The 25310-nt window shown below is 58.8% G+C and overlaps 1 protein-coding gene across 1 annotated transcript in view; it reads left to right on the top strand.

Annotated features, from left to right (window-relative positions):
- Window positions 1-22393, top strand: part of DGKZ (diacylglycerol kinase zeta) — a 31363-nt gene extending 8970 nt beyond the window's left edge. The window contains 26 exon segments of the mRNA XM_056346103.1: window positions 877-945; window positions 1390-1461; window positions 1768-1884; window positions 1977-2048; window positions 2304-2399; window positions 2675-2757; window positions 3276-3336; window positions 3704-3817; window positions 4210-4350; window positions 4864-4942; window positions 5228-5283; window positions 6333-6395; window positions 6630-6703; window positions 6815-6926; window positions 7686-7885; window positions 8188-8288; window positions 8425-8504; window positions 9945-10014; window positions 13885-13925; window positions 14530-14720; window positions 15279-15310; window positions 16090-16130; window positions 16501-16621; window positions 17155-17191; window positions 17500-17599; window positions 19969-22393. Of these exon segments, the coding sequence (XP_056202078.1) occupies window positions 877-945; window positions 1390-1461; window positions 1768-1884; window positions 1977-2048; window positions 2304-2399; window positions 2675-2757; window positions 3276-3336; window positions 3704-3817; window positions 4210-4350; window positions 4864-4942; window positions 5228-5283; window positions 6333-6395; window positions 6630-6703; window positions 6815-6926; window positions 7686-7885; window positions 8188-8288; window positions 8425-8504; window positions 9945-10014; window positions 13885-13925; window positions 14530-14720; window positions 15279-15310; window positions 16090-16130; window positions 16501-16621; window positions 17155-17191; window positions 17500-17599; window positions 19969-20085 (2340 nt within the window). The 3' untranslated portion in view covers window positions 20086-22393.
- Window positions 22394-25310: the final 2917 nt, after the last annotated feature.

Consider the following 25310-nt stretch of genomic DNA (forward strand, 5'->3'; position numbering starts at 1 on the left):
GCCCCGCTTCTGCTCCCACTGGATTAACATCTGCTGAAGCCGGCGGGGCTCTCTGTCCTCTGCCGTGTGCTGCGTGCAGAGCAGGCGGTGCTGGAGCCGAGCCAGACCTGCCAGATTCTGCCTCTGTCATTGTCACGGTCCCACGAGCTGTCACGAGCTGGGCGTTGAGCTCTGCCGTGCTGGGCTGAGGACTCACTCGCCCTCTTCTCTCTGTGCTGCCCTCCCTGCAGTGCTGTTCCCAGCCCAGGCCTGGGAGGTACTTAATGGAAAAACTCTGGACCCCTTTGCAGTCCCCGCTGCGGGTCCCAGCCCGCCGTGCCCACCGTGAGCCTGCAGGCAGGGGCTGAGGCAGGCTGGCAGCACCTGGGGCGAGGAGCAGGGTGGTGGGGACGTGGGGGGCTTTGGAGCTGCTGAGCCCTTCCGTCTTCTTGCCACAGGCACAAACTGTGTCTCCCTGGGGATTCTCACACCTTCCACCAGTACCTTTTTCACCTGGTGCTGGGGGCATCTGGGCAGAGACGTGAAGGGATGGAGCTGCGGTTTATGGCCAGAGTCACTCCCTGCACTGCCGCTTGCCCGCTCTGCCTTGGGTTTGCTTTGTGTGATTCTCGGTCTTCAGTTCCGCTCCCCTCCTTCCTTGCTTCTCTGGTTTTAATGCCCTGTTCTCTGAGCACCTTAATTTGGCCTCTTGCCTCCCGATTCTCTGGTTCTGCCTTCTCCCCAAGGGTTGTGGCTGGTGCTGCTGAGGTGGGCTTGCTGTAAGAGCAGAGATCCTGGCTGGCCTGGGTCCATTACTCCTGCCTCTTCCTGCGTTTCCTCACACACTGGGCATTTCATTTGCTTTATTTTTTTTTTCTTTTTTTCTTTTCCCTTTAGCCCATCGTTGTCCGGCATCACTGGGTACACCGGAGGCGGCAAGAAGGGAAGTGCCGGCAGTGTGGCAAGGTGAGAGGGCATCTTGGGGTTTTTTCTCAGCCTGAAGGAAAGCTAAGGTCAAGCCAGAGACAAGAACAGGGCTGGGGACCAGGGACATCCCACCATTCCTGTCTGGCAGCAGCAGCCTACAGCAAAACCAAGGCGCGTGCCCTGTTTTGCACAGTGAAGCACTAAATAAGTGCTTCCCACGTGGAGTTATTTTCCCCCTGGGCCTAATTGATCCTGGAGGGAACTGTCTTCAAGACGTGCTTTCCTTGAGCAATAGGGACACCCCTGAGAGCTCAGTGGCCTCCCTGGTGCCGCGGTGGGGGCTGGAGCTATCCGACAGGGATCCGGAGGCCGCTGGCTGCCGCCACGCTCTTTGTTAACGTCTCTCCTAGTGGTGAGGAAGTCCTGTTGGATGGTAGAAAGCTGGAAGGGAATTCCCTGAGCCTCTTGTCCTTCCCTCCACAGGGTTTCCAGCAGAAGTTTGCCTTCCACAGTAAAGAGATTGTAGCCATCAGCTGTTCGTGGTGCAAGCAAGCGGTGAGCAAAGCCCCCATTGAATGTCTTAGCAGCCTGTTCCGCAGCTACTGACCTCTGCTTTCTGCTGGGACAACCCAGGCTGCTCCCCTGCAGCCTGCCCTCCGCAGCTGCTCTTACTGGGAGCACCGTACCATGGTGGCTGCAAGCTCCTCCGAGAAGCTTTCTCCTCCTTGCCTTCCCATTGCAAAGTTCCTGTATGGTTTCCTCCAGCACTCCCTGCGCTGGCCTGGGGAGGCTGGGAGGAGGAGAAGGTGGCTGTCCCCAGCAAACTGAGCCCCTGAGTTTTCTGTTCTCCTTCTTCTCCAGTATCACAGCAAAGTGTCGTGTTTTATGCTGCAACACATCGAAGAGCCCTGCTCACTGGGTGCTCACGCTGCTGTTGTCGTTCCTCCCACCTGGATTCTGCGGGTCCGGCGGCCCCAGGTGAGTCACCTCAGCTCTCCCGGCTCCTTCACGACTCCTGCTTGCCCAGCAGCTCCTCATGCCGTTTTGGGGTTTGTTTCTTTTATCTCTAGAACCCACTGAAATCTAGTAAGAAGAAGAAGAGAACATCATTCAAGCGGAAATCCAGCAAGAAGGGGGCCGAGGTAAGAGATGAGGGTACAGGGAATAACCTTGTCTCAGGAGAGCGGAGGGACTGGGCAGTGAGGAGCATGACTAGGAACAAGGGGGCTTTGCTGGGTCTGTGCGAAGGTGGACATGGAGGGAGAGTGCCTGCTGGCAGGGCAAATCCCAGCTGTAAGACTTACGGGATGTAAGACCTGTGTGATGTTAGGGCTGGGCTGGAGGTGGGAGTTTGCGTTTGCCCGGGTTTGTGGAAGGACCTGTGACACCTCTTGCAGGAAGGGAGGTGGAAACCCTTTGTCATCAAGCCCCTGCCAGCTCCTCTCATGAAGCCCTTGCTGGTGTTTGTGAACCCCAAGAGCGGTGGGAATCAGGTATGGCCTTGTCCTGCATCTCCGCGAGAAGGCGGCTCTGTGAGGGCATTGCTGTTTGACTGCTGAGGTCTCATCATAGCTTGGGGTGATGCCTCAGCTGCAGAAGAGGCAAGGAGACCCCTGCAACACCAGTTTGCTGCCTGGCCGTTGCCACCTTGGTCAGGCTTTGCCTGGGTCCCCCAGAACGCCGTCGTCTTGGCCTGTCCCCAGGACTAGATGCCGCCTTCTGCTGTCTGGGAACTCCCTGTTACCTGAAGTCTTTCCTCTCCCCATAGGGAGCCAAGATCATCCAATCCTTCATGTGGTATCTCAACCCACGGCAAGTTTTTGACCTCAGCCAGGGTGGACCCAAGGAGGCGTGAGTACCGATGGGGCAGCACCCTCCTCTCCCCCATCCCTGCCCCAGAGATTCCTCCCTGGAGCTCTTCCCACAGCTGGCAGAGGCTTGATGCTCCGTAGCTGCTTTGTGCAGAGACCTCCAGCGAGTTCAGCCTTGGGAGGCCTCTCGGGGATGCCTCGTGGTCAGTCAGTGCTCCCTGCTGGAGGGCTGCTCTAATGTAAAGCTAGTGGAGAAGGGACCAGCTGTGGGGTGAGGTTCCCAGACCTAGTTCGTTGTGCTCAAATACTGTCACGCGAGTCTCCTCTGCTTGCTGCGTTTCTGTTTATCTGTGTGTGCACAGACCGTGGACATGCCACTCTTCCTCAGCAAGAGCTGGTGAAGCCAGCGTTGCGTGGCTGGCCCACGGCTGCGAGCTGCTGTGGCAGTGGGGAGGGCCACACACACGGCTTTGTGACTCTGTGAGGACAGGGACCCCTGTGGCCGCTGCTGGACGCCGTCGGTGCCTCTCCCCTCCTCACCCTCCCTCTTCCTTGCAGGCTGGAGCTGTACCGCAAGGTCCACAACCTCCGGATCCTGGCGTGCGGGGGAGATGGCACGGTGAGTCCCCCAGGCTTTTCCAGTGCCGGCAGCAACCCTCCTCGCTGCCATCCAGATCGGGGCACAATGCATGCGCTGTGTCTGTGGTACAGCTGGTGGCACTGGATGCTGTGGGTCCCCTCATGCACTGCTCCAGGGAGTGCTAGGCTGTGGCACAGCTGGATTTGTAGCCCTTTTGGAGACCAGGTGTCCTCACTGGGATTGCTGGTATCTCCCACAGCACCTGTTTGGAGCAGTAAAGACTGTGAATAGCTTCAGTGGTGGCTAAGGGGACCCCATCTCTGCCCCTCTGCCATCACCAGTGCTCTGAGTCCCCTCCCAGTCCCTGAGTAACCAACTGTTCCTTTGCGCTCTCTTGCTTGAGCAGGTGGGCTGGATACTCTCCATTCTGGACCAGTTACGCCTCAACCCACCTCCTCCTGTGGCCATCCTACCTTTGGGGACAGGGAATGACTTGGCCAGGACACTGAACTGGGGTGGGGTAAGTGACGGGCACAAGAGCCCGCTGCTGACAGAGCAGGGCTGAGCACTTCGACTCTGCTTCCAGACACGTGGGTGGGGATTTGCATGGGTTGGGTGCTTTGACTTTCCCTAAATACACACCAACAAATAAGTGCTACTTGGACATTACTGTTCTTCTGGCATTTGAATTATTCTGCATTAGATTTTAGGACATTAGCAAAATCAATCATTATTTCAAATTTGGGGAGATTTTTAGATTTGTTTTAAATTTGAAATCCCACATTGTTGTGCATTCAAGTATGATCGATCTTTTCCGTATCTTTTGCTCTGGGATGTCATCCCAGAGCCCAGTCTCGGAGGCATTTCTCGGGGAGGCAGGTAGGAGGCTCACCGAGTCCTGCTCTTCACCAGGGTTACACGGATGAGCCTCTCTCCAAGATCCTGTCACACGTGGAAGATGGGAACATTGTGCAGCTTGATCGCTGGAACCTCCACGTGGAGCCAAACCCTGAGGCAAACCCTGAGGAAAAGGATGAGGCGGCCGCTGACAAGGTGGGACACCTCCTCTGTGTTTGCTGTGTGCTGGGGGGCTGCGCTCTCCTTGCTCCCCCTGGCTCAGGCAGCCCGAGCACCGAGGGTTACAGCGTTGGGCTGTGTTTCCCCCCCCATTGCTCCAACACCACTCCTCCCCACATGGCTCTGACCCACAGCACTCATGGTGAGGGTGCAGAGATCAGAACTAAATGCCCACCAGAGGTTTTAACCACAGCTGGCAACAGGTATAAGCCCAGTCCCCTCTGAGGCTGTTTCTTTAGCCGAGATAAGGATGACGGCAGGTATCTTGGAGAGCAGAGTCTGTCCCCTTGGGCCACAGCCTTTACCCCCAGGAGCCATGGGCCAGCCCGTCATCTCAGGCTGGTGACCTCTGTCTTTTCACGGGGCGGGGGGAAGGCAAGTGGGTTCCCTCGGCCTTGAGCCCCATACATGGGGTCAGGGTAGCCTGACCTCGTCTTCGCTGGGGCCACATGCTGGCAACCTCATCCTTATTCCTCCTTTCCGTTTCAGCTCCCTTTAGATGTCTTCAATAACTACTTCAGCCTCGGCTTTGATGCACGGGTGACACTGGAGTTCCACGAATCCCGAGGTGTGGCAGGGGGGTGGCAGGGCTTGGGCAGGGTCTGCGGTGAGCTGTAAAACATCCCATTCCTCAGGAAAGAACACACGAGGATTGCCCCAGGGCAGGGCTGGAGGTGGAAGCTGAGGAGCAGGTGGTGGCTGCGGAGGGGGAAGCAGGGTGCCTGCGTGGGAAGAGAGCCGGGGGCTGCCTCCTGGCGAGGCTGCCTGGAGAGTGGTGTCTGGGGAGGGCTGGCAAATTGAATATTTCCATGTGCAGGCCAATGACCCGGGCTTTTTTTCCTCCTTTCCCTAGAGGCCAACCCGGAGAAGTTCAACAGCCGGTTTCGGAATAAAATGTTCTATGCTGGGGTGAGTGTGTGGAGGATATCTGGGCATGCCTTCATAGCAGCCTTGGCGTCAGCTGGAGCATGGGCACGGCCCTGCCTGCTCGTCCGCACCCTGAACTCACCCATCCGAGTTACACAGCCCTTCACGTGCGCTCAGGCTGAGCCCCTCAAAGCTGGAGAGTTGCTGGAGAAAGGCTGCAGCCCTGGAGTCGCAGCTCCCCTTTGGCTGCAGGCGCTGCTGGCAGTACAGCTTGCTCCCTGGCCTGCGCCACAGTTGCTGTCTTGATCTCCTGCCACTATTGTTCTTGTTCTCTGGCTCAGAGACGGTCACCCAGGCAGGACCTCCCCGGAGCTGTGGGGAGGCCGGCTGTCCCCCCTGCAGCGGAACGGGAAGCCTTTCCGTAGAGCCCTCACACCACTTTAGTCTTTTATTTTATACCCTGGGCCAGTTAGAGCTCCCTGGCAGACTATGCCAGCCTCCCGTGTCTCACCTCTGGAGCTTTCTCGGTGTTGGCTTTGTTCATCCTTCTCCCCATCCTCCGTACACCTCCCTGACCAGGTGGCTGGGTGGCTGGTATCTGAGCAGTACTAAAGGGCCAGTGCCGCTCTGCACCATCTCACATCTCTCCTGCTTGTCTCCCCTCCTCTCTGTACGGTTAGACCCAGCGGGGACCCTAAAGGCTGTGAGCCATGCTGTCTCGTGGTATCTCTAGGCAGGGTCACATCTCTAGGTGGTGTCACACCAGCTCTGGTTTATGGTGCTTCGTTGTAGCTTGAGGCTGAATTTGTCCCTCATGACTTGAGCCTCTCGCAGGAGGAGACCCACCTTGCCAGCTCTTCCCTAAAGCCAGGACCGGGCTGGCAAGGGAATACTGGGACGTGTTACTGAAGGTGCCCCAAGATTTTGGTAGGCACCATAGCAAGCGGAATGGGGCAGGAATGGAGAGGGCTTCTGGCAGTGGGCGAGGATTTGCTGCTTGCAGCAGCTGAGGTCCGAAGGTTGGTGGCAGGCTTCCTGGCTGCTCGCGTTGGTGAGCATCTGGGCACTAACACTGTCTCTTACCTTGGCAGACGGCCTTCTCTGACTTCCTCACTGGGAGCTCCAAAGACTTGGCAAAGCACGTCAAGCTGGTTGTGAGTGTGCAGGGGTGCTGTGGGCCGGGGAGGGGGATGAGCTGGGGAGGCAGGAGGAGCAGTCCCTTGGCACACTGAGTCTCTCAGGGTGGGGAGAGGATCTGTTCCTGGGAGCATCGGCTTCCCCTGCCTTGGAGGACAGTTGCTGTAGGGAGCAGAGCGGGGAGGCCAAGCAGGTAGGGTGGGCCAGGCCCCCTCCTTACAGCAGCCTGAATGCCCCTGTGTTGTCTCCAGTGTGATGGGACAGACCTGACCTCCAAGATCCAGGACCTGAAGCCCCAGTGCCTGGTCTTTCTGAATATCCCCAGGTGAGCAGCTCCAGGACCTGCCCTTGTGTGCTGGGCACCTCACCCCCATGCCACAGATTCCTGCCGGGGTTTGGGGTGCCTGTCCATGCATCATGCACCATCCCCTCACAGGTACTGTGCGGGCACCATGCCCTGGGGCAACCCCGGGGAGCACCACGACTTCGAGCCGCAGCGCCATGATGATGGCTGCATTGAAGTTATTGGCTTCACCATGACATCCCTGGTGAGTCATAGAACCGTAGAATCATTTAGGATGGAAAAGATCTTTAAGACCATTGAGTCCAACAGCTAACCCAGGACTGCCAAGCCCACCCCTAACCCATGTCCCTAAGCACCACGTCTGCGTGTTTTTTGAACGCTTCCAAGGGATGGTGGTTCCACCACCTCCCTGGGCAGCCTGTTGCAATGCTTGACCACCCTCTCAGGGAAGAAATTGTTCCTCATATGAAATCTAAAGCTGCCCTCTTGCAACTTGAGGCCGTTTCCTCTTGTCCTGTTGCTTGTTACCTGGGAGAAGAGACCGACCCCCACCTTGCTGCAGCCTCCTTTCAGGTAGTCACAGAGGGTGAGGAGGTCCCCCCTGAGCCTTCTTTTCTCCAGGTTAAACATCCCCCGTTCCCTCAGCCATTAGACACATAGACCCATCCCCAGCTCTGCTGCCCTAAATGAAGTGGGTGCTGTTGCTGGTTGTAGCTAGCAGCTGAGGGAGTGACCGGTCCCAGTGACCGGGCACCAGCCAGCCCAGCAGTTCCACAGATCCTTTCCTGAGGAGCTGCAGTGCTGGCCTGTGTGACAGTGTCGGCTCTCCAAGATTTAGCTGAGGTGCTGTCATGCCCTAGTCTCTGTGGATCAATTCCCACTGAGATGAGGCCCAAGACCTTCAGAATTTGGTTCGGTTACAGGATCTGTCTGAGCATGGGTGCTCCCCCCATCCACCTCTCTCTCAGTCCATGCTCTGCTCTCACCCTGGACCCTTCCACAGGCTGCCTTGCAGGTCGGTGGCCATGGGGAGCGGCTGTGTCAGTGCCGGCAGGTGGTTCTCACCACGTCCAAGGCCATCCCCATGCAGGTAGATGGAGAGCCCTGCAAGCTGGCGCCTTCCTGCATCCACATCTCCCTGCGCAACCAAGCCAACATGGTGCAGAAGACCAAACGGCGCAACTCCATGCCTCTGCTCAATGAGTAGGTTCCTCAGATCAATCTGCCACCTCCTCTTCAAGGCAGGAGGGGTGGAGGGGGAAGGGACAGGACTGATGCATCATTCCCACAGGCATTTTGATCCTCTCTCAAGGAGGGCCTGGGAAGGGATCAGGTCACAGAAGTACGACCAGACCCTGATGCTGGAGAAGCTGCTGGTGCCCAGCTCCCCAGCCCAGTCTGTGCAGAAGACTGTGTCTTCTTGCCTGTTTTGGAGGGGTGAGTGGGATAAGGAGAAAGGGGGCTGTCATTTTCTGATCCCGTCCCTTTTCTTCCCCCCGCCGCAGCCAGCAGCCGGTGCCCGAGCGGCTGCGGATCCGGGTGAGCCGAATCAGCATGCGTGACTACGAGGCGCTGCACTACGACAAGGAAAAGCTCAAGGAAGCCTGTGAGTGACCAGCTGCGTGACCAAGGGGTGGGAGCCACCGTCCCCGCGTCTGGCAGTGTCCTGGGCTAAGCTGTGTGAGGTGTTGGGGATGGGGCACGGGCTGCTCCCTCAGCTGTGTCTGTGCCCTGTCGTGCAGCTGTGCCGCTGGGGATCATCGTGGTTCCAGGAGACAGCGATCTGGAGTTGTGCCGGACCCAAATCGAGAGGCTGCAGGAGGTGAGCCTCTGCGTGGGAAGCGGTCACGCCTGGATGCTGAGGATGGAGGGGGCTCAGGGGAGGCATTTCTGAGCCTCCTTGAACTGCACACATCACCGCACACCCCGCTTCTGGTAGCGGGTCATGGTTTGCCTTCACCATGTGGTGGAGGCAGGATCCCATGCTGGGTGGCTTGTTGCTCCCTGCTCTCTGGCAGCTTCTTTCTCAGCATTGCACTTCAGACCTTGTTCTCCAGGTGTCAACGACCCAGAAAAAATATGGGACAGTTGAAAAAGCCTGTGGGGACCTGTCACCCCCACAAAAGGGCCTTTTGTCTGTCCCTTTGCTTGCTGTGCTGTGTTCCTTCAACCCTGTGCGGGCTCCGTGTTTCCTAGCACAGCTCTGCCCTCCCCAGGTGCCTGGGCTAGAGTTGTCCCCCCTCCAACTCCTTTAATTTGCAAGTACTAACTATTGTGCTGCTGCCAATGTGCTAGTGCGTGTCCATGACCCGGACACGGGCTGTTGTAACCCTTGTTCCTGGTGAGCTGTGCCTTCTGAGCCTGCAGCGCTCCTCCTGGTGCCGTGCTGCTCAGTCTGGTTTTCTCCCAGGAGACTGAAGGGACCATGCTCCGTCCCCAGGTAGCTGGCTCTTGTGCCCGAGGGAATCCCATCCAGCGTGTGCACGGGGTCCTGCAGGGCTGAGTTGCAGAGCTGCATGCCCAGGCTGACATCTGCTCCTTACTCTGCCTGCTCTGCATGCCTGTCCCTTGCCTGCATTGTGCCCAGGCACTGGGGAAGACAGGCAGGCAGGCACGTGGCTAGCAGCTCCCAGGCTCGGAGGGTAACACTTCCCTGCAGTGTCAGCCTGGTAGACTGATGCCTCTGCATCCTCCTGCGCCTCTAAAGCTGTGCATTGAGCTGGTGTTCCCCGGTCACCCTGCAGTTTACCTCTTCTCTCCCCTTGGGCAACCGCTGTGCTCTGGCCTCAAAGCAGGGACCTTGGCCAGGCAGTGCGTAAAGCCAGATGTGGCAGCACATTAAGCAACTCTGGTGGCAAGAGAGAGGGGCTGGGGGGCTGCCCAGATAAGGGCTGTAATGGCACACCTTGCCTTTCTGCAGGATTTCCCTATGCAGCCCTCTGCTTTAGAACGCCTGCTCTTCCAGGTGTGTATGGCCTCGCTCCATCCCCCAGGCCCATCTGTATGTCCACCGTGGTGGTCTCGTGGGCTCATCTCATGGCACCCCTCTCCAGTGAGCTGGTGTGTGTCGGCTCCAGCCTGTCCCAGACTGCTCCCCATCGCTGTGTGCTGTGCCTGTGTTCAAGTTCTCCTTTCCATCCAAGCGCCCGGGGTCCTCCGTGTCTGCAAGGACCTCCCAAAGCAGGGGGGATGCTCTGGGGAGAGATGGGGAGGCCAAGAGACACAACTGAATCCTCTTTTTTTTTTTTTTTTTAAAATACAGGAGGGAGATGGAGCCAAACCAAAGACACTGTCATCCCAGAAGCTGTCACCCAAGTGGTGCTTCCTGGACTGTGAGTATCATCCTCCCCTGGGAGTGCTGGCTGTGTCTGATGGCGTGCTAGTGAGGTGCTTCAGTCTGCTGTCTCAGTGGAGGCAGGGGATGGAGATCCATGTGGCAGCAAAGGCACAAGGGTTATCGATGTATTGGAAACCATGGAAGCACCTGAGAATGATCACATAGGAACTAGGGCTTCTCCCCCCAAAAAGGTGGTGGGGTCAATACCCCAAATGAATTGCATCTACGCCAGCGCCCTCAATGTGGGCAGCACACAGGAGGAGCTGGAACCCAATGTGCAGCAGGAAAACTAGGACGTAGTTGCCATCACGGAAACATGGTGGGTTCGCATGCACAAGTGGAGTGCTGCAATGGATGGCTACAAACCCTACAGAAGGGGTAGGCAAGGAAGGAGAGGCGGTGGGGTAGCCCTGTGTGTTAGGGAGCGTCTTGACTGCCTAGAGCTGAATGATGGTGACGGTAGGGATGAGTGTTTATGGGTAAGAGTCAGGGGGATGGCCAACAAGGCAGATATCCTGGTGGGAGTCTGTTACAGACCACCCAGCCAGGGTGAAGAGGCAGATGAAATACTCTGCAAGTGGCTGGGAGAAGTCTCACGATCGCTAGCCCTTGTTCTCTTGGGGGACTTCAACTTCCCAGATGTCTGTTGGAAATACAATACAGCAGAGAGGAAACAGGCTCGGAGGTTCCTGGAGTGGGTGGAAGAGACCTTCCTGACACAGCTGGTGGGGGAGCCAGCGAGAGGAGGCACCCGCTGGCCCCATTGTTGTGAACAGAGAAGGACTGGTGGGTGATGTGATGGTTGGAGGCCGTCTGGGGCATTAGTGACCATGAAATGATAGTTTTCAGTTCTTGGAGGAGTGAGGAGGAAGGTCAGCAGAACCGCTATCTTGGACTTCTGGAAGTACAGACTTTGGCCTGCTTAGGAGCCCTTGGGATGCAAGCGTGAAGGGCCGAGGGCTCCAGGAAGGCTGGACATCCTTCAAGAAGATGTTAAAGGCACAGGAGCAGGCTGTCCCCATGTGTGGGAAGGCAAGCTGGCGGGGAAGAAGACTGGCTTGGCTGAACGGAGATCTTTGGCTGGAGCTCAGGGAAAAAAGGAGAGTTTCTGACCTTCGGAAGAAGGGGCAGGCACCTCAGGAGGACTACAAGGATGTCATGAGGTTATGCAGGGAGAAAATTAGAAGAGCCAAAACCCAGCTAGAACTTAATCTGGCTGCTGCCGTAAAAGACAGTTAAAAATGGTTCTATGAAACGTTGGCAACAAAAGGAGGGTTAAGGAGAATCTCCATCCTTTGTTGCATGTGAGGGGAAACACAGTGACAAAGGATGAGGAAAAGGCCGAGGTACCTGATGCCTTCTTCACCTCAGTCTTTAACAGTAACAGCAGCTGTTCCCGGGGTACCCAGCCCCCTGCGCTGGAAGGCAGGGATGGGGAGCAGAATGAAGCCCCTGTAATCCGAGGGGAAATGGCCAGAGACCTGCCACACCACTGAGACACACACTGGTCTCTGGGGCAGGATGGGACCCACCCGAGGGTACTGAGGGAGCTGGCGGCAGCGCTCTCCGAGCCACTTCCCACCATTTATCGGAGCCCTGGCCAACTGGGGAGCTCCCAGCAGACTGGGGGTTAGCCAGCGTGGTGCCCATCTATGGGAAGGGCTGGAAGGAGGATCCGGGGCACTGCAGCCCTGTCAGCCTGGTCTCGGTGCTGGGAAGGTTATGGAGCAGCTCGTCCTGATGCCATCACACTGCACGTGTGGGACAGCCTGGGATCAGGCCCAGCCAGCATGGGGTCATGGAAGGGTGAAGGGGGCTGTGGGCAGGGGGGGTCGGTCTCTGCTCCCAGGAGACAAGCAACAGGACAAGGGGACACGGCTTCCAGCTGCCCCAGGGGAGGTTCAGGTGGGGTACCGGGAACAATTCCTTCATGGACAGGGTGGTCACGCACTGACAGGCTGCCCAGCGGGGTGGCTGAGTCGCCATTCCTGGAGGTGTGTAAAAGACGCACAGATGTGGCACTTGGGGACATGGGTTAGTGGTGGGCTTGGCAGCGTTAGGTGTACGGTTGGACTCAATGATCTTAAAGATCTTTTCCAACCTCAATGATTCTATGAATTTGGGGGGTGAGGGGAGAGCCCCTTGGCGACAAGCCACTGAGAGCCACGTGAGGCTGGGACCCTGGGCCGCGGGGGTCTTCGCACCCGGTGCAGCAGTGCTTTGCCCCAGGCTGTCTCTGCCTGCTGACCACCGGTGGGGTGAGGTGCATCTGCTGGTCTCCTGCCCAGAGCTGAAGGCAGCTTGGCGGGACTGCCAGGGCTGCTCTCCTGTGTCGTGCAGGCAGGGGCCCCCTGCTCCAGCACCCGGCAGCCAGGCTCAGCATCAGCATCCCTGTGGGGAGCAGCATCCCCGCTGGGCTCCCCATGCTGCTTCTTCCCTTGTCCTGGTTCTGCTGAAAGTAGCTTTCTCCTCTCCCTTCGCTTTTGTTGACCATAAGGCTCCAGAGCTCTGCCTCTATACCTGGAAGCTGGCCGAGAGAAGCGATTGCTGGTGGCGCTTCGTCTCCTTGACTTGTTCCCGTAGAGCGCAGCTGTGGGTGTGAGCCTGGGAAGCCCGGTGCTAGGCGGAGAGGATGCAACGTCTCCCTTCGGGGTTCCAGCCCTGCACTGGTGCTGCTGCCAGGTGTCTGTGCCAGGACTGCTGTACCAGCACCGCTTTCCTCCCCCTGCCACCCTCCCAGCAGCAGGTTCTGGGCTCAGGAAGATGTGTCGGGAAAGAGGCCAGAGCTCCATTCAAGACAGCACAGGCTCATTCGAGCGGCTGAATTACAGACCTTCAGCAGCAGCTCCCTGGCTGTAAATCTCCAGCCAGGACAGGATCAATGCGGCTCTTTCACTCCTCACATCTGCTCTGGCCTGTCCCCGCTCTGTTTGCAGAGAGAATTCCCTGGGTCCCCAAGGGTCCCACTGCAGCAAGGGCAGGCACCAGCAGCCTGGCAGGACACGGGGGAAATGCCACCTTGCGTGGGAACCTGATTGTCCTGGCACTGTGTTTGTATTTGTCCTGCTGGCCCTTGTGATGCTCTAAGTCCCCAGCCCTTCCCTGCTCCCCCAGGGGTGGTGGCTGCGTGGGTCTGGTTCCAGCACAGCCACTTGCTCCGCTGGTGTTGGAGTTCCTCTCCCACTGTGGGATGAAGAAGAGGAATGAGCAGGGGGATGCGCTCGGACAGGCTGCTGCCAGCAGCAGGCTGGGGGCTGGTTTGAAGCTCTCCTGCCATCCTAGGAGACAGGGGCTGGGATCTACAGCTGGTGGTGGCATGCTGTGTTGTGCCTGGTAGTCACAAGCTCTGGCATGGTCTTGTAGTGGTCCGTGGGACCTTACTCAGTCAGGTCAGCTGAGCTGAGCTCCCTCTCCTCCCAGTGCCCCCATTTCCCAGCACTGTGCAAGAGGCGCACCACGTTAAATCAGAGCGGTTCCTCACCTGGTGTGAGTGAATGCTGAGATGTGCACAGTGGAGCCCTGGGCTTCGTCTGCTTGGGCTAACGCTGGAGCACCTGAAAGTCCCCAGAAAGGCCACAGCATCAGCTAGGTGTGTTGGTGCCTTCCCTGTGGCTCCCTGCCAGGAGTCACTGAGGGGGAGACAGCAAGCAAAGGCATGTTGTGCAGGGGCATGGTGGTCTGTAGGTGTAAGGAGCTGCCTCGTGGGTAGAGAGAGGAGCAGGGTCCTGAAGGGAAGGGGGGTGCTGTTTGTTTTTGCGATTCACAAAATTACTGGATAGTTCACTATCACTCAGTGGTGGGAAGTGGCCGTCTCCGTTGTCTCATGCCAAGAATCACCCTGTCTCATTCTGTCCCTGTCTTGCAGCCACAACGGCCGATCGGTTCTACAGGATAGACCGCGCACAGGTGAGTGCAGCCTCGTCCTCCACCGTCATCCCCCTCAGCATCTGCCAGGAAGGTGTTTGGGTGTCACACATTTACGCAGACCAAGAGGCAGGCTTTAGCCTTGGGGACCTGCAGGTCTTACACTGCTGCTCTGCCCTGTGGCATCCCCTGAGGGGTGGTGTGACACCTGGCCCAGGACCAGCCCCAGCACCTCCAGGTTCCTATGGAAAAGGGGGGGAAGCATGGGTGGGAGCACAGAGACTTGGGTGGGAAGCTGCCTGCAGGGCCCTGCAGCAGAGCAGGTGAGGAATAGCAGCACAGCAAGGCTGCCTAGGGGACCCACCAACTGGGGGTTATCTTAACCAGTATTAAATACTTTCCCTAATAATCTGGAGAGGAGGATGTGGAGATGAGGTGTACGGGTCATCTGCTAAGTTGGCAGGAGATAGGAAGCCTGAAAAGGACAAGGAGATGTGGAGGCTTCCCTTGCACACAGGTTGCAGGATTTTTGAGCCGGCACGGCTCTGCTGAGCGAGTGGGTGGGCTGCAAGGCGTGGGGTGTGAGGGGACGGAGCTGTGCAGAAGCACGTCTTGCTTCTGAGGAGGGCTGACCTGTGTCTTTCAGGAGCACCTCAACTATGTGACAGAGATCTCTCAGGATGAGCTCTACGTGCTGGACCCAGAGCTAGTGGTCACCCAGACTGTGAGCACCTCTCCTGCCATGCCTGACCTCGTCGACTCATCTGCCACACCCACTGGGCACCATTTTGCATTCCCTTCCTCTTCCTCCTCTCCACCCTCCTCTCCTGCCCCCCGGTGAGTCTGAAATGATAGGGACACTGGACCTCGGGGAGGATGGGCAGCAATGGGAGAGTCAGGCTTGGCTTCGCAGCATTGATCCCTGGGGCTAGATTCCAGGGGCGCTCCCTGGAGCAAGCAGGAATTCAGCGCTGAGTTAGACCAAGGGGTGAGATGCCATCCTGTCTTCTCTGTTCCTCTGCCAGCGGTGCTGGAAGCAGTGGGGCACCACCAGGTGCCTCAGCCATGGGGTCAAGCTCCAGCTCCTGGCCCATGGAGCAAAGAGTGTGGGTGTCTTTCAGCACAGCTGAGGCCAGCCTCGGGTACGGGTGAGCGATGGAGCTGGGAGCAGCGGCAGAAATGGGAGTGGGGATGGGGAGGAACACAGATCAGGGAAGAAGCAGGTGGCATGGCCAAAAGAGCAGCAAAATCCCTCGGCCTGCCTCTCCTGCTTGCTGGGGGAGTGCCATGGGCAGGCTTCTCCGCAGCCATTCCTCTCCCTGCTGTGTGCCCTTTGGGGTGACATGCAGCTTGGGGCTGGCAGGGTTAGTTACACGTTTCCTTCTTCCCTTCCAGCGCTGAGCCTGAGCACTGCCTCCCACACAGAGGTGAGTCCTGTCACATCCCCTCCCGGGTCACTCTGCTTTGGGTCCCCACCACGTTTGGGGATTTTTTGGCTTGTCCTTTCCCGGGTGTGCAGGCAGGAGCCGTGCCGCCCATGTGCTGGGTGGGAGCAGGGAGCCCTGCAGTGACCCCAGGGGTGGGCAGCAGAGGCCTGACAGTGATTGGTGGAGCAGCCCAGCCAGGCGCCTGCCCGGCTGCTCCGTGCGGGAGATGATGTGGCGAGGGGTTAATCCCCGACCTGGAGCCCAGCGCCCTGGGCTGAGGTGGGGGGCTGTCTCTGCCAGGTGGCTGGTGGGAAGCGGGGAGGTGGGAACACAAGGTCAGGGGCCTCACCGAGCTGAGCAAATGGAAAGAGTTTCCTGGAGCTTGAGCAGAGCTCAGTGCCTGGAAGTGTGAGTGAGTCATGGGTGAGAGATGTCTCGGCTGGCCGCTGGCTGATGCCCAGGAGATCTGCTCCCATCACAAGTCGTCCTGCCCGTGCAGAGAGGCTGCTCGCCCTGCACATGCCTCTCCCTGGGGCTGAGGTCTGGCTGTGCCCCCAGCTACGTGGTGTTCCCCTCCTACCCCTGGCTCGTTCCTTACATGCCCGAAGGTGGAGGAGCTGTGTAAAACCAAGTTAACCAAGGCGTTAGCACCTGGATGAGCTCATGCTGGACCCTCAGCTGACTCTTCCGTGCCTCTGGTGCCCAGCCCTTGGCTCTGGGATTAGATAAACAGCCTTACTGGAGTTTTCTGACCCCAGCCCCATCTCCCTTCTTTGCAGATGACCTGATAGAAGCTGCCAAGAGTGGCAACTTTAGCAAGGTAGGCATTCCCGCTGCCCACTGCGATGAGCAGCCCGGGGTGGCTCCGGGCAGTCTCCTCCAGCCTGCTCGGCTGGCGTGCGCCTCGGGCTGTGGGAAGCCCTGCCAGCCACGCTCCGTGATTGCCCTGGAGCAGCTCCTGTCGAGGGCCTTCCTCCAGGAGTGGTGGCTGGAAACCAGGCAGGCTCCTGGCAAGAAGCCCTGTTCCTCTCCTGGGGAACGTGGAGGGAAGGGACTTGGCAGTGTGGCTGAGCTGGACAAAGCTCCCCACGAGGCCCCGAATATCCACACAACCTGGGGACATGATGCCAGGGCCTGGGGCTTGGAGTGGGGAAACGCAACTCATCCTGAGCAATCTGGCCATCCTGCAGTTCCAAGAGCTGCACCGGGCTGGAAGAGACTTGATGGTGCGAGACTCCTCGGGCCAGACCGTCCTTCACCATGCCGTCAAATCAGGGAGCAAAGACATCGTCAAATACATCATTGAGAACGGTGAGCTGGGGCCAGAGTGCCACCCTCAGCAAAGGAGCCCAGCAGCTGAAAAAGCCTGACCCTCTGCTCCGAAGGGGTGCTCCTGGGCTTAGATCCCTTCCTTCTGGGTTTGCTACACCATCCTTCTGGCATGTAGGCTTTCCCTGGCATCTGTCTGCCAGTACCAGCTTGCCCCTGTGGCTGCTGCTGCATCCTGGCAGGGATCAGCACGGCTCTGGGAAACATTTCTCAGTGTCCTGCTTCTGCCTCCAGGGCAGCTGACCTGTTGTTTTTGGCAGCTCCCACTGAAACACAGGCTGCTTTGTTTTGATTTCGATATTTTTCTGTAATGAGTCCATGACAACTCTTCCTCCCTGGGCTCAGCTGGGCTGAGATGCTGTTGCTGGCCTGAGTGCTTTGGAGGCAGGACCTTTGCAGGCAGCATGAAAACAGCAGCCCCTATGGAAAGATGTGGAGCAGGGTGGGGAGCAGGTGGGTCTGTCCCTGCCCCACAGCCAGCTCTCACCCGCCCTGCACTGTCTGTCTCTCCACAGCCCCTTCAGAAATCCTCGACGCCACGGAGGAGGAGAAGTAAGTTGCTGACTGACTTCCATTACCTGTTGGCCAGACCTTCTATGAGGTGCCCGGTCATCTGGGCACGTAATCAGCTGCTCTCATTCTAATTAACCAGCCACGGTTCCCAGCCCACTCTGGACTGACTGTCCCCAAGTCTGACTGTCCCAGTCGCACCCCCTCCTCTGCCAGGGCTGCCTGGCCGCACGCACACAACCCACGGTCAGCTCCCGCTGCCTCGGAATTGCTGTCCCTTGCTGCCACCTGTGCTGCTTGTCCCTGTTCGGGGGGGACACACCTCACATCTCCCGCTTTCTCCTCCCCAGCGGTGAAACCAGCTTGCACCAGGCTGCAGCCTTACGCCAGCGCACTATCTGCCACTACATCGTGGAGGCTGGGGCTTCGCTCATGAAGACGGACCTGCAGGTGATGACGGGAGGGCTGGCAGTGGGGCTGGCAGTGGGGCTTTCGGGGGGGGGACACCAGCGGGCTGGCAGGAGAGCGGAGCAGGGGTGCTTTGGATGGGGTCTTTGCCAGCCAGAGAGGAGCTGACGAGAAGCACCCGTGCTTGCCCAGCGGAGCCCAGCTGCAGAGGGGTTAAATCCCTCTCCTCCCCGCGCCTCTCTCCCTGTTGTTTTATTAAATTAGAAGCTAGGGGCTGGAATGTCTCATCCTTGTCTCCCCCTTCCCACCAGCCGGGGTCAGAGCAAGGACATTCTCGCTTGGAGCTCCCTCCCAGCTGCAGGGCTCCCCCCTCTCCCCTTCGGGCGGCCGTGCGGGGGGCACCGGGAGCTCCCTGGCGGGTGAAGCTGGGGGGGCAGGAGGAGGCAGTGGCAGCGCTTTCCCTGGCACGCTGAGTTCATTGAGACGTGCCTTGGCGCTGGGGAGTTGTGCCAGCCCTGGCAGAGGAGTCACACGGGGAAGGGGGCTTGAGGCTCTGTTTTGGTACGGGAGGCTCCCAGGGCCGGTGTGCGGCAGCAAGGACGTGGTCACATCTGTCTGGTGGAGGCTTGTAGCCATGGGCTGTGGTGGTGGAGGTGTAGAACAGGCCAAGAAGGTGCAGCCTGTGGGTTTGGGACACAGGGTAGGAGCCCAGCCAAGGGGTGCAAACTTGCTGGGGCCGGTGGAGCGTGGTGGCCACTTCGGACAGTGCTCAGTCCCATTGCCAGCTGCCAGGGAGGTGCTGTACAGACAATCCTGGCTCCCCGTTGCTCCTCCTTGGTCCTGGCTATCGGTTCTTGCACAGCTCCTGGAGCAGGGCTGGAGACTCAAGGGGAGAGGGCAGCTCTTGGGGGCAACAGCCTTTCTCTGCCCCCAGCCCCCTCATCTGCCTGAAGAAGGGGAGCAGCCCCCAACCCGCCAGCAAGAAAGGCAGCCCTGCTCGGGCACGACGGCTGCCCCAGGGAACGGGGCTTGCACGTGCCTGTGCAAACGCGTGTCCGGGTTTGTAGCTGTCTGGGGACCCCCCTGCGCCGCTACGGTGACCTCACCTGGGCCTCCATCACAGCCTGCCTGCACAGGCAGGAACCCACCTCCTTAGAAACTCCAGCATCAAGACCTGTAGCAGGGGTTGGGCGCGGGGTGACGGTGCACGCTGCAGCGGTGAGGGAGACCCAGCCTTATGGCCTGGCGTGCCTGAGCCCAGCCGGGCAGGGGGCCCTGGCAGCTCTGGTTTCGGGCTGCGGGCAGGCAGCCTTGCAGCAAGGCTTCTGCGGGGGGACGGGAAGGAAACTCAATTCCTCCTCTGGTTTTTTCCCTCCACTTTGTTCAACGAGCGCTTGCTTTCGGGGGCTGTGGGGAGGAGGCTCCTGAGGAGAGCCGGCCTCATGGCACAGAGTGGTCTCTGTCCCCCCACTTCTGTGGGTGCTGGGGAACGCCTGCGGGGCATGCCCGGTCGTGGGGTGTGCGTGTGAAAGAGGGGATTTCTCTGCGCGTCACACCTCTCCAGCTGTGCACGGGTGGGCTTTTATCCACAGCCACATCCCAGCCCGGCAGAGGTTCTGCATGTCTGACCATTGTTCCTGCTGGAGAAATAATGGCTGTGGGCTGCCCTGGCGGCCCCGGCACCCCGCCGCACCCCACTGCATCCCACTGTGCTCCCGGGGACCAGCCGGGCAGGCTGGGCATCCCTTCCGGGGCTGGTTTTCAATGGCAGCGGCACAGAGCCAGGTTTCTGTGGCCTTTCTGAGCGGCATGGCAGAGCCCGGGCGCTTGGCAAGGAGGAGCGAGGAGCCAGGGGGAGGGAAGGGGGAGAGGAGACGGAGCTGGGAGCTGTTAACAGATTTGCTTTTTATGGAGTGCGGGAGTTCATTAGTGGACACAGTCCAGATGGCTGCAATAAGCTGGTGAAATGTGAGCCTCCACCGGGAGCCCGGAGCGCTGGCCAGGCTGCGAGGGAAGGGGGGTTGGTATTCCCGGGCATTCCCCAGACATACCCCTCATTCCTCACCCTCTCCTGCCTGCCTCCCCGGCACCAGGTAGAAGCAGGTCATGGGGACCAACCTTTGTCTCCTCTCGAGGGGTGACAGTCAGGGCCAGTCTTGGTCCTGGACAGTGCAATGGGGCTGATGGCCCTTCAGGGGTCAGCTTCCAGCCCTGCAGCAAAGTCAGGCTCCTCGGGAGCACGCTTTCACTCTGTGGTGAGCACATGGGCATTTGGCTACCACCCGCCTCAGGGTTCTGCTGGACCCAGCTGCAGCCACCTTTTTGGTGGGGGAATTGGGGGCACCTTTGGGTGCCAAGGCAGCGTTGAGGTAGTGCTCAGCACTCTGACATCTTTTGCTTCCCGTATGCAGGGAGACACCCCCAAGCACCGGGCTGAGAAAGCCAACGACCCTGACTTAGCTGCCTACCTCGAGAACCGACAGCACTACCAGATGATCCAGCGGGAGGACCAGGAGACAGCTGTGTAGTGCTCGGCGTGCCTTAGCCCAAGCCAGCTCGGGCAGGGTGAGGAGAGGACGATGCCAACTGGCAGAGCTGTGAGTCTGGCTCAGCCCTCCCTAGATGTCAACCTGGTCCCTGGAGGAGATGGAGACAGCAGAGTTCTGCCCCAGGCTGGGCTGGGACTCTGTTTATGAGGACAGTGGGTATTTGGGACTTGAAGCCTGGCTCTTTGTGTCTGTGTCTCCCTTCACCCCTCGGCCACCACGTTCCCTGCCCTTGGATGGGCTCCATCCCGCAGATCTGCCAGGGCAGGCCAGGCTGAAGCTCCTTGTCACCCTTGTGCACGGGAGTGATGCCATTGCCTCTCCATAGGCTCCTACCGATGATCCTTGTGGGATATCGTTGCTTGCCCCTCCCCTGCCAGAAGTGCCCTCCTTTAGATGCTTGGCTAGGTTCGTCCTGTCCTCCTCCCCTGTCTGGCACAGCTGCGGGAGGCACAGGCTGTGCGGGCAGAGGCCGTGAGCCTCAGACTGCCACAAGGAAAATACCATGACTTACTGCCTCGTCCTCCCTCCCAGCAGCTTGGGGCTGCCCTGAGTCTCTGTGTTGCCCTGCGGGGGCTTTCTGCAGCAGAAGAGAAGTCCCTCGCACACCCAGGCTTTCCTTGGAGCATCTGGGACTGGTGCAGCTGGAAGCAGGGCAGCTGCTGCCCTCCTGGTTGCTCTAGTGCTCAGCCAGCCAGCAGCCTGGCCCAGGGCAGGGATGGCAAGGAGGAAGGCTACCGAGCCCTTGCACCACCCTTCCCTCGCAGGGCTGGATGGGGCAGCCTGCACACCCAGTGACTGCTGGGCATCTCTTCGCGAGCCTGCTGCAGCACGTAGCCGTGGTGGAGAGCTGCGCTTGGCCTGGGCGGTGGCTGCGGTGGAGCCTGTTACATTTCCCAGATGCTGACTTGAACGTGGCTGCCCTCCCCGCTTCAACCCCCCCTGCTGATGCTAGATATTGCACTGGGCTGGAGGAGCAGTGCTGGGGGCAGTGCTGCTGTCAGGGATTCCTCCCATGCCCCCCAGCCTGTCAACATCCATCCTCTGAGTCCGACTCCTGCTGTCCCCGCAAAGTGGACACAGGGCTTTGCAGGGAAAACTTGGGAGCACACCTAGCCCAGACACAAGCTCCCTGGATGGGATGCCAGCTCATCCTCTCCAGTTTTAGCAGAAAGAGGGATTTGGATGCTTAGGGAGCATTAGGGCTTCCAGCCCCAAGTTGCAATGGGATGGCATTTCACCTGCCACTTTGCCATGGGGCGCGAGGCACCATGACCCGTCTCCCCTGCAGATGCTGTGGGTGCTGAGTGTGTGCAGAGGCATCGAGCCAGCCCTTCAGCAAGGCTTTCGCAGAACTGGCAGTGTCTGGGACCAGGAGGTGCCAGAAGAGGGGAAGAGCTCACAGCTTTGTGCCTTGCAGACCTGCTTGGCACCTTTGGGTGGGCGGTGGGCATGGAACAGGTTGCAGCTTGGGTCCCAGGAGAGGGTGCTACTGCTGCATGTATGGTCCCACCTGCCCTCACACCCAGCTGCGCCTGCTGGGCAGTGCTGGGTGGTGTCATTTGAATCCCTCCTGATACCAACACCAAAAAAAGGGTATGAGGATGACAAAGCACCAGAATACTCTTCAAGTTTTTTGGCTGGGGGGGACACATTTCCCTTGGAGGCTGGGGCATGCTGTGGTGGGGAGCTGAGGTGCAGTGCAGGGGGCCAGGGGCCAGCGGCAGCATTGACAGTTAACAACAGCACCCCGATGTCTTCAGAGCTGGGATGCTCCAGCAGCACCCGAAGTTCCTATCAGCACTGCTCACAGACCACCAACAGACAAGGCACTGTCGTCTTCTCAGAGGTCCAAACTGCTGCCTCGCCAGCTGGGATGCCCAGCCCGGCCCGGAGGCATTTACAACCCCAGCTTCCCTCTTTCTCCCCAGTTTTGTATCTTCCCTTATAGTTTTTGTACAGGTAGTTGAGAGACACACTGTCCCCTTCCCCGCCTGGCCCCTCCGTGTGCGCGTGAGCTGAGTTGCTGTGCAATTCCAAGCCTGGCTTGTATTTCGGCGAAGGCGGAGGGGGTGTTGGTCACCCTGCCTGCTGAGGGCAGGGGTTCTGTGCAATACCTGGGTCTGTGTTTCCTAGACGCTGTTGTAGGATTGTATTTTTGTAACTCTGTGAGGGTGCCGGCTCCAGCAGGCCCAGGGCCTGGCACGAGCCTGTGTTCCCGTTGCTTTCTGACTTGGACTGTTTGGATGTTGTTGTTTCTTGCCATTGAAATAAAGAGATGGATGTTTTAGTTCCTGTCTCCTGCTGCATCTGCAAGAATGTGGTGCACCAGTGATGTCCCGTGCAGTGTGAGTGAGGTTGTGCCCCGAGGCTTCTGCGCCTGTCCTAACTGGGGGGGTCTCTTGGGAGTTCCCTGCCGAGCCAGGTCCTTGCCTGCTTCCCTGCACAACATCCCTCTGGGACAGCTGCTGGGTACAGGGTCTTTGTCCTGAGGGACCTTCTCCCTTAGTTCTGTGGCATGCATTGGTATTCGGTGTAACGTACAACAGGGAGAAAGCCTGCTGCCAACCCAGGTGATCCAGAAAGGCTCGGAAGCGCGAGGCAGGAGCTGGCAGCCTGCTGTTGCTGCCCCACTCCGGAGCGGCAGCCCTGCCCTGCCCTTTGTAGTCACATGGCTGTCGGTGGGTACCACAGCAGCCTCCAGCCTCCAGATTTCTAAATGTTTTTATCGGCTATTGTTTTGGTTGTTGGGGTTTTTTGTGTGTTGAGCTGTCCCCAGCCATGCCGCTCTGCAGGGCACAAGCCTGCTTGGGGGCTCTTCTCGTTCGTTCCCAGCTTCAGAGGGGGGCCTTGCGGTCCTGTCTCCAGTGCTGAGGGCTGGGACTATCTGCACTGCTCTGGCATGAGGACTACTCTCCAATTACAAAAGCAGAGGATTAGGGACACTTCTTCCAGCCCCAGACGGGTAAGGATAACTGCAGCCGACTCCATCTCTCCGGCAGAGTTTTCTTTGCGAATGAGAGGTAATCGCTCTGGCTGGCGGTGGCTGATGAGGGAGCCGGAGATGGACGCGGTGGGTGATGAGGATCTATACTCATACCTTAAACTTGGATTCCTGAGGGCAGCCTGGCAGCCTGCCTGTTGCTGCTGCCGCCTCCTCTCCACCCGGAGAAGCAGCCTCCTTCCCCGGCTGCGCTGTCCCTTCCCCCCCCCCGTGCCTCCCTTTCATCACCTTCAGCCTTTCAGCTCCTGCCCAGAGCTAACAGTGGGGGTCTGTAGCGGGTGTAAGGCACACTGAATTGTCCCAGCCTCCCTGGGCTGCAGGGACCAGGCGTACGTGTGACTGGGAGGAGGGAGCGTGCTCCACTTCAGTGCCCAGATCCCGGCGCGTTGGCGCTTGGCCCGTGTTTTGGCAGAGGCGAGGAGCATCAGTAACCATAGCAATGAGAGTTTTCCAGCCGTCCTGGTGTCAAATTTATGGTGGGGGAGAGAAGTGGTCCCAAAATATGATCACTGTGGATCACTGTGATGCAGGGTGTTAGGAAAGGCACAGTCAGTGAGCCCTGCCCTCCTCTCTTTAAGGGCCTCAGCATCCCTCCTTTCAGCCGGGTGTCGGGGGCCCAGAGGTCAGTCTGGCCTCCTGTGGGATGGAAACACGTGGGATGGGAACCTGGGGAGGTATGCACAGGGTGCACACATGAAAGAAGCCTGTGCAAGCCCAGCCTGAGTTAAACAGAGTGACAACCATTGGCCCGGTTAATGATTACCTGCCACACGGCCGCCTCTGCAAGTCTGAACAAGGAACACATCCCCCCCGCCCCACACAGCTGTGTCCCTGCGCTGGCACTGCCGCACCGTGCACTAACAGTGCCCCAAGGACCAGGCTTCAAAAGGAGATGGAAAATGCGGAGCTGACATGCCATGAATTATCTCGTGACGTTTTTAGAGGTAAAAAACTCGAGTTAAGCAATTGCAGGGGAATGCACCTGGGTTGGTCATGCTCCCTCTCTTCCCTCCTTCCCTCGGGATGAGGCCTCTTTCTGCAAACACCGCCTTCTGCTGCTTGTTTGAGCTGGGGAAGGAGCCATTCCCCCCTCCATCCTTCAGAAAGAGCCTGAAGGGACCAAGCACAGCCACTGCTGAGATGTGCACCAACGCATCTCTGCTGTCGCATGCGGCCAGCACCTGCCTCCTGGTCCCCAGCGCAAGGAGGCAACAGGAGGGGAAGAGAAATGTCACCCCTGGAAACAGAGGAAGGGGTGAAAATTTCTACAGGGCTTTGCCATTCATCCCTTGGGCTGCTTTGTCCTGGGGACCCCACTGGGGTCTCTGGCCCCTGGGCAGGGGTGGGTGAAGAGCAGTGGCTCTTGCCCCACACCTGGCTTTCCCAGCTCCACCAGGCACTGGTTTGCTCACCTCAGCCCCGTAACTCAGCCGTGGAAACCTGGGGCTGCTGAACCCCAGCCAAAAGCAGCACACCCGGACCCTTCCCCTTCCTTTTGTCCCTGAGCCTGTCTCAGCAGCTTGCTTCAGCTGGGATTTAAAGGCCTGGTGACGGGGGACTATTGGCTTTGCCACCTGTCCACCTGTTGGGACCCATTTCTGCACCCTGTGCCAAGAGGTCCAGCCCGGCACACCCAGACCCCTCAGCACCCAGAGCAGCACCCGTTACTGTGTGTGCAGCACACAGGGCAGATGGCATGTTCCCCTGGTTGCCAGCCCTTCTCCAAACCTCTTCAGATGTTCAAGAAACTGCTGGCAGGGTGCCAGCTAAATGCGGGAAACCTTCAGAAAGCCATTCGTGGTTGTGAAGCAGCTCATAAAAAACAGGGCCTCCCCCTCTCCTACAACCCCACCTGTGGCAGCCTTGCTCTCAGCAGCCTTCTTCCAGGGTAAGAGGTGGAAAAATGGCTCAGTTCCCCACCACAGCCCCATTCTTCTGGCATGACGCTTGCCTTTCTGGCTGGTAACACCAGAAGAGAGTTGGCTTGGCCTCTGCCTTGCCTTACCTCCTCAGAAAAGGTGAGGGGCAGGGGTGGGGGGTGGTAGGGAATGGTGGGTGATAGGGAGAAGGGAGCAGGCATTTCTGCAAGGTCCTTTGCATCCCCAAGTGCTGGTTTGATCTTTCATTGCTGCTTGGTACAGGGAGATGGGCTGCAGCATGGCTGAGCTAGGGACGGGCACTGGGGCCAGCATGAAAGTGATGT

This window comes from Falco biarmicus, chromosome 7, assembly GCF_023638135.1.
Source record: "Falco biarmicus isolate bFalBia1 chromosome 7, bFalBia1.pri, whole genome shotgun sequence".
Lineage (NCBI taxonomy): Eukaryota > Metazoa > Chordata > Aves > Falconiformes > Falconidae > Falco > Falco biarmicus.